At 36.8% G+C, this 13,651-nt stretch overlaps 1 protein-coding gene across 1 annotated transcript in view; it reads left to right on the top strand.

The window, feature by feature from the left end:
* The window catches only part of Tbcd (tubulin folding cofactor D), a 278,977-nt gene that overhangs the window by 53,587 nt on the left and 211,739 nt on the right, over nucleotides 1-13,651 (top strand). The window contains exon 6 of the mRNA XM_068226641.1: nucleotides 1,337-1,485. Within this exon, the coding sequence (XP_068082742.1) occupies nucleotides 1,337-1,485 (149 nt within the window). The remainder of the gene's footprint in view (nucleotides 1-1,336; nucleotides 1,486-13,651) is intronic.

Genomic DNA, 13,651 nt, shown 5'->3' with positions numbered 1-13,651 from the left:
TTGTGATGTTTCCCCACCTTCTCACATTATGACTTCCCACATTCGTGTTTCCTTTGTTACCAAATCACTTTTCTCATAATTTTGCCTTAACTCTTCTTTCTCCTCACATTTTGTGGTCAGGTTTGCTATGTATTATCATCACTGACTAATTGTCACGGAACTGCAGTTTAAATCGTGGCAGTACATGTGGCATTTTTGAAATGAAAAGTTATTTCCCTGTAGTTTGAATTCTATATGGTTTCAGTCTTCATAATTGCAAGAAATATTTTAAACACAAACTTATGTCTCGCACTGTACTTAACTTGGAATCATATCTCTATGCACATGTTTGGTAGCATGAGCTACCTGGAAGCTATTTTCGAGCATACTCTTTGGTGTTCTGTGCTTCAGGTGTGACTGAGTTGCGATCAGCATCATGAGATTCGTGAGTCGTGAACATGGGTGAAAGAAAGAGAACGGCTATTATGATTGCTGAAAAATTACGTATTTTGAGTGTAGTGAAGAAGTGACAACATGAAATGAGTTGAAATTGCTAAGAAATTGGGGATTGCTCCGTCTACCTTAAATATTATTGTAGCTAAGGCTGCGAAAATTGAAGAAAGCGCGCATGTTATGTGTTACGACAAATAAGTGGAGCTTGATTCAGGGCGGAAAGTACAAACACCTGGAAAGTTGTTTATCGCAGTGGTTCTGGCAACATAGGGCAGAAGGCATTCCTATCAGCGGACCAAAGCTTTGCGAAAAGGCTAACATTACAATTACTTCACAGAACGTGAGTCTTTAGAAAATCACTGACTTTTTCCCCATATGATACTACAGTTTGCAAGGGAAGAGACAGTATTTCATTTTGTATTTTTGAGAGTAGTGACATCAAGTGCCTATCACCACCAAGTGAAACTAAACACACTTTCAAAATGATTATTCCCATGCAAAGTTTACATATCACATACTTGTTTTCATTATTATCAGGGTTAACTACTTGAAAATATTTATTCTAATAGGGGAATGGAAATTCCTAAACCCCTTCGTCATCATATGTTTATTCTGGTTCCATTCACAATTGTCTAAATCTCAACCAGTAACAACATGCTGTGAGTAAATGAACATGTGCGCGTTTATGCTCTCGATGTGTCACCTTGTCAATGCTGGGGCTCCAGAGTTTTCAAACGTTATCTGCTGTAACTCTACACTGAAGTAATAATGCTTTTTCCAGCTTCTGACTATCAGCTGATTTGCTGTGTATCACTTGTCAGGATTTCCTCTTAAATTTCCAGTCAAAGGCAAGTTTCTGATACGTTAACTTTCTTCTTTGTTTTGAATGTACTTTGTTTTTCAGATGGTCAGCAGCAAAAGGCATTGGTCGAGTAACAAGCCGATTACCTAAAGAACTGGCTGATGAAGTGGTGGGTTCAGTGCTGGAACTGTTCAGTCCTCGTGAGTCTGATGGTGCTTGGCATGGTGGTTGCCTTGCCCTCGCAGAATTAGGTAAGTTACCAGGAGTATTAACTTGAGAATGAGTTGGAAGTACTTCACTGATGTATAGTACAGTGATATATAGTACAGCAGTACTGGAAAGACCTTTGGTTGGTTAATAAGTCCTCAGTGAAGTGTTGTTACAGATTTGAAGTTACTTTCAGCCAATTCTGTGACTAGATCTTTTGTGAGTACAGTAGAACCTTGATGCATCGTTCCTAGAACTGTCGTTTTCCCGTATGCATCGTTTAATCTATTCGGTCCCAAAAATGTTCCATATAAACCAATGATTAATTTCCCTGCATGTATCATTCCTCGAATTATCGTTTTATTGCATTGTTCGTAAAAAACATATTTGTCCTCAGTCACAATTATCCTGCTTGGATCGATCGTACTTAAGAAAAATATATGCAAATATTTTCTGAATTTAAAGAGACAGCTCAATACTCTAGCATATAATAGTGGCAAACTTTTTTGCGAGAATGTATGAGCGATTCCAAGTTGCTAGTCTTGAGCAAGGATCTTGTAGGGTGGAGTGCTGAGCGCAGGTTATTCATGGGCAACGTCACTACGAACCTCCTGGCATCCATTTACAAAAATTAAAATGGAGGCAGTGTAAAGTACAAATTTGCTGCCATTTTCTTTGTTGCTGTTGGCTGGCTAGGGCTGCCACCTTAGTTGAAAATGAGAAAATCGCGCAGTTTAACATAGTCACAGCGTATGCAGGGTATGTTTTAGTTAGTCACAAGGTTATTAATTGCGTCGTATTTTGTGGAGTAGCCTATGCGGGATGCTAGGGGCCTGTTGAGCACTTTGTTGGTCCCTGCCTGATTGTCTTGTTACAAACCGGACCTAACCAAGCTAGTCCAATAATATTTTCACTAGCCTGGTCTTGAAACTAGTTCCTAAGTTGGCAGCCTCACATAGCCCGCTGTGACATCGTCCGAGATGCGCCATGTTGAATTTCTAAACTTTTTAATTTAAAGTTAAGAACTTCATTTTGGTCCGTATTGAATTTAGATTTACACTATAAATTGAGGATAGTTATGTCCACCTTTTCAATACAAAAACAATGTGAGGTCATTAACACATCACATATTTATTACCTTTCAAACATTGGGACCGGTTTCGGCATTATTTGTATGCCATCATCAGCCATAGGAAACTTAGTGACAAGGCCTAAGTACAATATTAACATAACTTACAACATAATTATATGTATATATAAAAATGAACATATTCTTACAGTGACTATTAAAAAATGTTTGGTGTACACCATAAAACCTTATATTAAAATTGGTAGCATATTTTATGCGATATATTATGACTTTATACAATTATTTGACTAAAGTTAAAGCTTATTGTCAGTTTTTCTAAATATTACCAAATGTTAAAAGAGCATCCAGATAACAATTTTCAATCTTTAAAAACTTTTATAACTCCTAGGCGTTAAAGATAATAGTACATTTGTTTGGTCAATAGTGCTAAATTGACATGCATTAAAATGAAATCGCCTACTGTCAGATGGGAAACAGTGACCTATTTGTACTAGGTATGGAGATAAGTTACATTATAAGTCTGTAGTAATTCTATAACTTGCGTTAATATAGTTTGGTTATTTAATAACAAGTCGAATAAAATGATAAATTCGGCTGATATTTTAAACTTTAAAATATTAATTGTCCATTGTAGAGGTCCCTTTTTCAGTGAAGATATATAGTGAGCAAAGCAGTTCCTCTTAGAATTGATTGCAGGTTCACTCTATTTTAGGTGGATTTTGGATTGAATAAATTTCTTATTTCGCAATGTAATGTCGTTAAGCAATGATCGTAATGTAATATTCCGTCATTTATGCTAATGTTGATAAAATGTAGATCGACTTGGTCGAAGTGGACTGGTGAACCAAATTTTCTTGGACCATAACATTCAAGGTCGATCCAAGACGGACCTAAGAAGAAAGAATATATATACTATGTATTAGCGTAAGAATAACTAAGTTTAATAGGCATTATTTTCGTTTAAGTAGAAACTCACCCTAAGCACTGTGTTGTCGAGAATGAAGCCGATGAGGAACTGTCTACCGGAAAGGCAGAAAGCAGACTACGAGTATTAGAAGAGGGGCGGAGCATGTTATGTAGGGGAAGGGGGATCGCGATAATGCGAGGTTATTGGTCGGGAGGGCGTGGATTACGGAGGGGATGGTATATGGCAATCAACAAAATACCTATTGATACTCAGAATGAGGTTAGATATGAAGCGAAGAAACAATTAAACAGTATACTCAATGCACCAATTTACACCACTAATTCAATGCAACACGAAGACCGGAAAAAAATCCTACAGTTTAAGAATAAGATTAAAGATACAAAAACCATCATCACCAAAGCGGACAAAGGAAACACCACTGTTATAATGGACAAAACTGATTATATATCCAAAACAAAAAACTTTTTTACTGACAGTTCGTTTACAATAATAGAAAAAGATCCAACTAAATCTATTCAAAAACAGTTAAAACAGACACTAAAAAACATAACCTTCCTGTTGACTGATAGCGAAAAAAACAAGCTGATCAACATGAATCCTGATCTCCCCACGGTCAAAGCCCAACCAAAAATCCATAAGGAAGGAGTACCTATACGTCCCATAGTAAATTTTAGACCGAGCCCTCTCTACAAGACAGCGCGATTTATACAACAGTTCCTAAGAAAACACTATACTTTCCAAGCAAACAAATCCGCGATGAACACTCTAGAATTAGTTAAAAAACTAGACAACTTTAAAATGCAACCCCATTATACGATGCATTCATTTGATATTATCAACATGTATGCAAACATAAAACCAGAAAAATTACTACCAATAATTTCAAAAAACTTACGTACTTACAGCAAACTCAGTCAATTAGAAATAGCAGATTTTATGACCATCCTTAAACTGTTGGTTAATAGCAATTACTTTACATTCGACAAGGTGATATACAAACAAGATGGACTGGCCATGGGGTCACCAGCGTCTGGTATTTTGGCTGATATATATCTTGATTTTCTTGAACATACTAGAATAGAAAATGATAAGAAATTTAATAACATTCTCTTGTGGATCAGATTTGTTGATGATACGTTTATAGTTATGGACCAGCATCTTTCAGACGCACCTACCACCCTGGCACACCTTAATAATATTGATCCAGATATTAAGTTTACAATAGAATCCGAGGACAACAGAGCTCTTAACTTTTTAGATCTAACAATCACTCGGCTCCCGCATTCCTTTAAATATAAGATCTATAGAAAACAAACACACACCGCTACAACCATTCATAAGGACTCCATACACCCACCCAGCCAAAAGCGAGCAACCTATAATAGTATGATACACCGAGCTTTTAGCATTCCCATGTCAAAATCAGACTTAAATAGAGAACTAAAAACAATACGTAGTATTGCAGCCCATAACGGCTATAATCGTAGTTTCATAGAACGAATAATTTATAAGTTCAAGCACAGACCGAAATCAAACCTACAAAAAGAAATAATTAGACCAAAAGTCTACTCAACATTCACATTTAACCCTAATGTCTATAGAATCACAAACATTTTGAAGAATAAGATTAGCATCTCTTTTAAAACCAACAACAGAAATCTCGACATATTTCATAACGCTAAACTGGTCAACGCACCAAACCCATATGATAAATCGGGCGTATACAGATTTCACTGTAACAGCTGTAATAGTACATACATTGGACAAACAGGGAGATCCTTTAAGGTTAGGTACAATGAGCACGTCAACGCCATTAAATATAGGAGATTTTCAGCTATAGGACAACACATCAATGACTATAAACACAGTTTTCATGACATCAACCATGATATTGACGTCGTAGAAATAATGGAAAAAGGGCCCTTACTTGACATAACGGAACAATGTTTTATATCATTAGATCAGTATTTTAACCCGAATTATAATCTGAATGAGATTTCCGAAAAACCCACGATATTGTTTGATACGCTCATTTCAGTGATCAACAGTCTAAAAAGACCAATAAATCAACCAGTACACAAAATGGTGCGCAATATGCTCATATACCATCCCCTCTGTAATCCACGCCCTCCCGACCAATAACCTCGCATTATCGCGATCCCCCTTCCCCTACATAACATGCTCCGCCCCTCTTCTAATACTCGTAGTCTGCTTTCTGCCTTTCCGGTAGACAGTTCCTCATCGGCTTCATTCTCGACAACACAGTGCTTAGGGTGAGTTTCTACTTAAACGAAAATAATGCCTATTAAACTTAGTTATTCTTACGCTAATACATAGTATATATATTCTTTCTTCTTAGGTCCGTCTTGGATCGACCTTGAATGTTATGGTCCAAGAAAATTTGGTTCACCAGTCCACTTCGACCAAGTCGATCTACATTTTATCAACATTAGCATAAATGACGGAATATTACATTACGATCATTGCTTAACGACATTACATTGCGAAATAAGAAATTTATTCAATCCAAAATCCACCTAAAATAGAGTGAACCTGCAATCAATTCTAAGAGGAACTGCTTTGCTCACTATATATCTTCACTGAAAAAGGGACCTCTACAATGGACAATTAATATTTTAAAGTTTAAAATATCAGCCGAATTTATCATTTTATTCGACTTGTTATTAAATAACCAAACTATATTAACGCAAGTTATAGAATTACTACAGACTTATAATGTAACTTATCTCCATACCTAGTACAAATAGGTCACTGTTTCCCATCTGACAGTAGGCGATTTCATTTTAATGCATGTCAATTTAGCACTATTGACCAAACAAATGTACTATTATCTTTAACGCCTAGGAGTTATAAAAGTTTTTAAAGATTGAAAATTGTTATCTGGATGCTCTTTTAACATTTGGTAATATTTAGAAAAACTGACAATAAGCTTTAACTTTAGTCAAATAATTGTATAAAGTCATAATATATCGCATAAAATATGCTACCAATTTTAATATAAGGTTTTATGGTGTACACCAAACATTTTTTAATAGTCACTGTAAGAATATGTTCATTTTTATATATACATATAATTATGTTGTAAGTTATGTTAATATTGTACTTAGGCCTTGTCACTAAGTTTCCTATGGCTGATGATGGCATACAAATAATGCCGAAACCGGTCCCAATGTTTGAAAGGTAATAAATATGTGATGTGTTAATGACCTCACATTGTTTTTGTATTGAAAAGGTGGACATAACTATCCTCAATTTATAGTGTATTTCTAAACTTTGCGACATCGTCAGAGCTGCGCCGTGTGGGATCTCTAAGCTGTCTTTTGTGAAGAGCCTACGGAATCTTTGCCAAAGTACAGGTTTTTGCCATAATATCCACGTATATTATTACAGTATAACCCTGATTTTGCATGACCTTGATTTAACGTAAACCCTCATTTAAGAGATAAGAATTTCATTTTGAATGGTGCGTATTGAACTCGAATAAATAAATAATGATTACAATTAAATTAAAAATTCAATACAAAATCAAGTAATGTGGGTTACATTACGGAAGGAAACATTTATTAGAACTAGTTTCGATCTATTTTTTTAAGGTCATCAGTAGCCAAATCGCAATTATGTTTCTTCCGTACGCTGTAGCAGAAGACAATGTTATTATAATCTTCAAAAATTCCTATATTAATCTGTGCACTATCCTTTGATTACACTGAAAACCCTTTTACTGATTCATCCGTTACTATGGACAAATTTGGGCGCGTTAATTTGTATCTATTATCAGTATTCATACACTGTACCAAATACAGTATATGACTCTACACCAGCGTTTATACTGAATGCGATCGATCATCTTCTGTATCAATTCCTTGCTGCGCGTGAGCGAGTCGTCTTGAGCGAGCCTGTGGTCTCCTCACAAGTCCGAGTCTCCGACTCATGTAAACAAACATCGGGATAATATCCTTTTGCAATAAGTGCAATGTCTGCAGTTGTTACCTCCTTAGAATTAAAAGCTGAAGTAAACGATTGCTTAATTTTAATATTATGTACTGAAATAAAATAAGAATGTGATACTCCTCCTCCTCCTCAAGATACATTGGTGTGCATAACTAACTTCAGAGGTTAGGTTATGTACTTTTGCATCTTGTTAAATTTCAGAAAGGCTGTTGTTATGTAAATTTATAGTAAAAATATTGTTATTCTACAGGGAGCTCGATAGCTGCAGTCGCTTAAGTGCGGCCAGTATCCAGTATTCGGGAGATAGTAGGTTCGAACCCCACTGTTGGCAGCCCTGAAGATGGTTTTCCGTGGTTTCCCATTTTCACACCAGGCCACGGCTGCTTCCTTCCCAGTCCTAGCCCTTTCCTGTCCCATCGTCACCATAAGACATATGCGTCGGTGCTACGTAAAGCCAACAGAAAAAAAACAAACAAAAAAACAAAACAAAAAACAAAAAAAACCCCGTGCACGATAAACCTAGGTTAGGTGATGCTGTTTGAAATAAGAACATGTTTGCCACAATCCTCTGGATTGATACTACAGTATTACAATTCATAAGAATGAAACGGAATATGCGTGTTCAGACTATTGGAATTAGAAAATGTGTGCTAATTAGTAAGCCGCTGCTTGGAAAACTTCTGTGAAATGTGTAAACAACCCGATTGCTGTTTCATACCGATTTTAATGTGTTTTGTGCGAGTTTGGTAGCTGTCTCATATTCTATGGAAAATCATGTACAGTAGAAGTCCGCTATAGCAAGCACGGCATATAACGAGAGCCCCGTTATAACGCTAACTTTTGCCCGTCCCTTCAAAATTCCTATATTAAACTGTGTATTATCCTTCGGTTACAGCGAGAACCGTATCACTGATGCATCCGTTATTTCGAGCGATTATACGCGCTCGATTTTTTCCGTTGCCAACATTTATGCACCCAGTCATTATACTGCATGTGATTGATCATCTTCGGTACCGTATTGTTTTCTCGCTATGCCCACCAGCGAGCTCTCTCGTCGACATTCGAAGGCAATGTTGGAGTCGATTGGTAATACCCGTCGACTGCTCTTTCGCGAGGAAAATGAAAGAGGAGAACATGTTTTCGTAATAAATGTGTAAATAACGTGTCCGATAGCCGTTGTTAACTCGTTAAAGATAAACGCTGAATAAACGATTGCTTGATTTTAATGCTAAATATCGCAAATAAGTAAGAATGAGATAGGCCTTCACCTCAAGATATTGCAGAGTGCGTCGTTGATTACGATGTTCGTTTATATTTTCTCGCGTTCGTTAAATTACGAAAGGGCTATTATAATGTAAATTTATAGTGAGAAGGTTATAATTTCTGTACTTCCGCTTGAAGTATGTTTTCATCATACATATAGTACAGATGTTAGGATATGTGACGCTATTTGAATAACAAAAATGAAACTTTGCCACGAAATGCGATCGATCTTTTTTGGTACAGTATAGTTTTCGCGCTATGTGCATTTGCGAGCTCTGCCGTCAACATTTGAGGCTGATATTGGAGTCGATTAGTAATACCCGTCGACTGCTGTTCTCAAAAGAGAATTCGAAATGAAAGAGGATAAGACGTTTTCGTAATAAATGCGTAAATAACGTGGCCGATAGCAGTTCTTAACTCGTTAAAAATAAAGGCTGAAGTAAACGATCTCTTAATTTTAATGGTATACCATATACCGGTACTGAATTTAAGCAAGAAAGTGATACACCTCAAGATATGGCAGGGTACTTTCACTGATTTCAGAGGATAGTGTATATTTTCTTGCGTCTAGTTAAATTTCAGAAAGCTATTCCCATGTCAATTTTTAGCGAGGAGGTTATCATTTCTCTAAATGCGTTTCAAATAGGTTTCCATTATACATATACGGTGAGGTTGGGTGATGCCGGTTGAAAAAGGAAAAATTAAATGTTTGCCACAGAAGCCACTCGAGTGATACCGTATTTCTTGTAATACAAGACGACATTTTTTTCTCAGAATCTCATGTGAAAAATCAAGGGTTATTTTGCATTCGTGGCCTGATAGTAATGAACACCACTGGCAACTACCGCAGTAACCATGTTGTTTCTGTACACCCCTGCGTGCGCGCACACACAAAACTCGTTGACAATAAACGACCACCGCTTTATCATAGGCCTACATCGCTAGCCACGGCGACTGGTCGTACAGTGCCTTTGTGTAACGTCACTGGATCTCGGAAACTAGTGAAGAGAGAATGACATTCTATTATCCTCTGCAAAAACGTTTCTCAGATCTGCAGAATGGCACCAAAACATGCGAGCCTTCGAATTCTTAGAAATGCCACGGCTATCAGTAGCGAGTTATAACGCGTCTGCTGTACCTGACGCTTAGTAAAATTAAGTTTTATAGACAGCAGGAATATTTTCGTGATGGATCGTCGTATTGTAAAGATACGTGGAACAGGTGTTGCCGGATAATTTTCAACAGGTTCTCGTTGACGTTACGATGCCGGTTTTAAGTTATTGGCTATTAAACACTCGGAAATGTATAATAATTGTACAGCCGCAAGAAAATACGGCATAGGCCTAATTAAAGCCCATATTCGGCGTTACCGTGAAGACAAAGATAGCTTAAAAATGCATACTGCACAAAAAATGCATTTAGTGGGCCGCAGCAAATACGCTTTAAAGAAGTTGAAGATGAAATTGTGAGGTATGTGCACAAAAGTGCATGGCCCGAATTGCCATACAGCGGGGCAATAAACTCGTTCATTGACTTTCAAAGTCCGCGATTCAGACCTATACATCGCTAGCCGATGAAGTTGGCCGAATCTGGCAAGCAAGACGTGCATGTAGTGGCAGCCAGTTATATCTGACGCTGAGTGAAAGTAACAGTTTTATAGTAAGCAAGAATATTTTCCTGGTGGATTGTCGTATTGTGCCAGTTATATCTGACGCTGAGTGAAAGTAACAGTTTCATAGTAAGCAAGAATATTTTCCTGGTGATTCGTCGTATTGTAGAGATGTGTGGAATGTGTATTGGCGGCAAATTTTCAACGAGTTCCCTTCGATATTATGATGCCAATTTTAAGTTAATGGCTAGTAAACCCGCTGAAATAAAGCATAATTGTACAGCCGCAAAAAATACGGCATAACTAAAGCCAATGTTCGGCGTCTACAGTCTAAAAATGCGTACTGTATAAGAAAAGACATTCATATGATTTTACAAAGCAGTTTTTAAGCCTGATTACATTTTTTTGAAGGAAAAAGTGGGAGTCATCTTGGATTCGGAGAAATACAGTAATATTTATTTTTCAGAATGAAATTAAACACACACTTTCACGTAGTATCAGATTTCGAAAAACAACAAACAAATAAGCCGCAATGTGGATATTATCCGTGAAAAATCAAATTTTGAATAAACTGATTGCCATTTCATACTGAATTTAATGTGTATGAGGTTTTTCCCGACCTTTACAATAATCGGATATAACGACAATTCGCTATAGCGAGTATATTTTTTGCCATTATGAATTTTCGCTATAACGGACTTCTACTGTAATAACGTTATAATATCAACCTTAAACTGAAGCAGTTTTGCATTCATCGACAAAAATTTGTCAAAATGAAGCACAAATCGTAACTACAGTACAGTGTGTAGGGTAGATATCTCTTTGTTTTATTGCTGTCACTGTGTAAATAATATATGATGGTACAATTTATGTTAATAGAGGCAAAGATCTCTGGAGAATGTGAGCTTTCTACTGAAAGCTAAATTCAAGTTAAACCCCCATTTAAGGTTAAAAAAATCAGGGCCCTGTAAAAACGTTCAATAGGTGTTCTACGGTAATTTGTAATAAGAGAACTGACCTTAAAATTTTCAATTATTGCCAGTTGTAAAGAAAAGTGAAATGAAACTGCGTAAAAGTCACGCTATTTATTTTCATCGCGTATATCATAGTTCCAATATTTTGATACCGTTATGTACAGTATATATAGTATGAGCATGTTTGGCTTCATGGCTAAATGGTTAGCGCGTGTTGACCTTCGGTTCAAGGGGTCTCGATCGGGTCGGGGATTTTCACTTTCCTTGGTTAATTCTGACGGTTCGGGTGTGTGTGTGTGCATGCAGCGACTTACACATTAGGATTCATCTTAAGCCGGTATTACACTATCAAAGAACTTGGATTCAAATAGCTTGGATCAAAGAAATTTGATAATCTTTGATGAAAGAACTTGGATGAAAACCATCTTGGATAGTCTTTGACGACTTTCTCTGTGTTGTTATATTTGGTTGAAGATTTCGTGACAAAGGTGAAAGACAACCTGGTAAAAATGCCCAATTATCAAATTGGAGCGTCGCTGCAGTGAAACGGCTTATTGCATTGCTTGAGGAGAAAGATTTGCTGTATAACACAATGTCCACACATTATAAAACAGAGAATTGCAATTAAAGAAGTACAGCGATATGGCAAATGAACTTCAGGGCCATTATGTTTGAAGATGTGAAAAAAATATATTAAAACTTTCTCAGGACCCAATATTTGGCTGAAAAGATGAAGGTAATTGCTGCTAGTACTGCATTTTTATTATTTATGCCAAGTGAATCTTAGTGTTATAATTGCAAACACCCAAGTATTGGGTCCTGAGAATGTCTTTTTCCACGTCCTCAGTCGTAATTCCCGGATCCGTCTAGACCTAATATATTGTATATATATTTGGACATGCTCCAGTGACAAGAAAATGATGAGTTACTGCCAGTCACTCTTCTATACTTCTAGTATTTTTCAAAATAATGGGTATTTTGCTTCACCGCTAATGGAAGAACTTCCTCGAACAACTTCCGAAATGTGTCTGTAACCATTCTGATGTATCTCTGGTATGATTCCATGTCTTCACTTTTCAAATTCATTCATTATTCTATTCACAATTCCCATTGAGCTTCTCCTTGCAACCCACGACCTCACTCAAAATTTCTGACTTTGATTAACAATAGTAATACAGCACATGCACTTGCAACTAGAGCGGGAGCCTACTCAGAATCTGTTTTTATTTACACAGCCTTCTCGGCAAGAAGGCTGTGGAGTTTGACTAAGATATTTGATAGTATAATAGCATATCTTTGATTACAACATGGCGTCAAAAATTGATCAAATTATTTGATCAAAGTTGTTATCTAAGTTCTTTGATAGTGTAATACATAAGTTATGAATTACAGTATGGTCCGTATTAACAATTGATCTCTACCCATTTTCATAAGTATGTAGATTGCCTATCACGCGTCAACTCGAAAGACCTGTACCTGGCTCTGGAGGCCATACGCTATTATTATTGTTATAATATTATTATTAAATTTACATGAAGAAAAATGTCTAGTTGCTTTCCCCCTATTTTTTATGTCACCCGCATTTATCATTTTCCTGCATCCGTCAATATCCCCCACCCCCTTGAAAAACGATGCATTGAGGTTTTACTGTATTGCATTAATCTTGATAGTCCTAATCTCTTACTACTACTACTACTACTACTACTTTAATTTCGTGTGGTAATTTCTAGCTGAGTGCAGCCCTTGTAAACCAGACCCTTCTATGAGGGTGGGCGGCATCTGTCGTGTAGGTAACTGCATGTTATTGTGGTGGAGGATAGTGTTATGTGTGGTGACTGCTGCTGCTGCTGCTGCTACTACTACTACTACTACTACTACCCAATGAATGTTGCATCTATCGAGTTACAGTGGCCAGAATGCACTGTGTCTCCTGTAGAGATGGGAGTTTCATATCGCAACATGATAATGCATAATACAAATATAAATGGTCCATTATTGGACATTATACATTTTCCAGCTCATTCCTCGTTGCCAGCGTTTCGCCTCAGTGTGCTAAGTTCCTAAATTATGCCACAATTGTACAAGGCATGAATGACCAACTTAATTTCAGTTTAGTTGCTGCACAGATGGAGAGAACTTTTATTTCGAGAATATGGAAATTAGAATAGGAAAACAATGCTCTAAGGTGTAAGCTGTGGTGGGCTAAGAACAAGTTCAGAGATGTTTCAAGAAGGCATGAAGGAATCACCTAAGAAGTTGAAGTATTTAAAAAAAAATTAGTTTCACAAAACTGTCGAGTTCTTACTTTCGAAAGACTGAAAAGAAAATTCCAAATGTTTATTTGTATTGGATGAGATACTGGATTTGAGAAAAT

Source organism: Anabrus simplex, chromosome 3 (assembly GCF_040414725.1).
Source record: "Anabrus simplex isolate iqAnaSimp1 chromosome 3, ASM4041472v1, whole genome shotgun sequence".
NCBI classification, from domain to species: Eukaryota; Metazoa; Arthropoda; class Insecta; order Orthoptera; family Tettigoniidae; genus Anabrus; species Anabrus simplex.
Note: the sequence above shows the minus strand (reverse complement) of the source record. Positions and strands in the feature narration are given on the sequence as shown.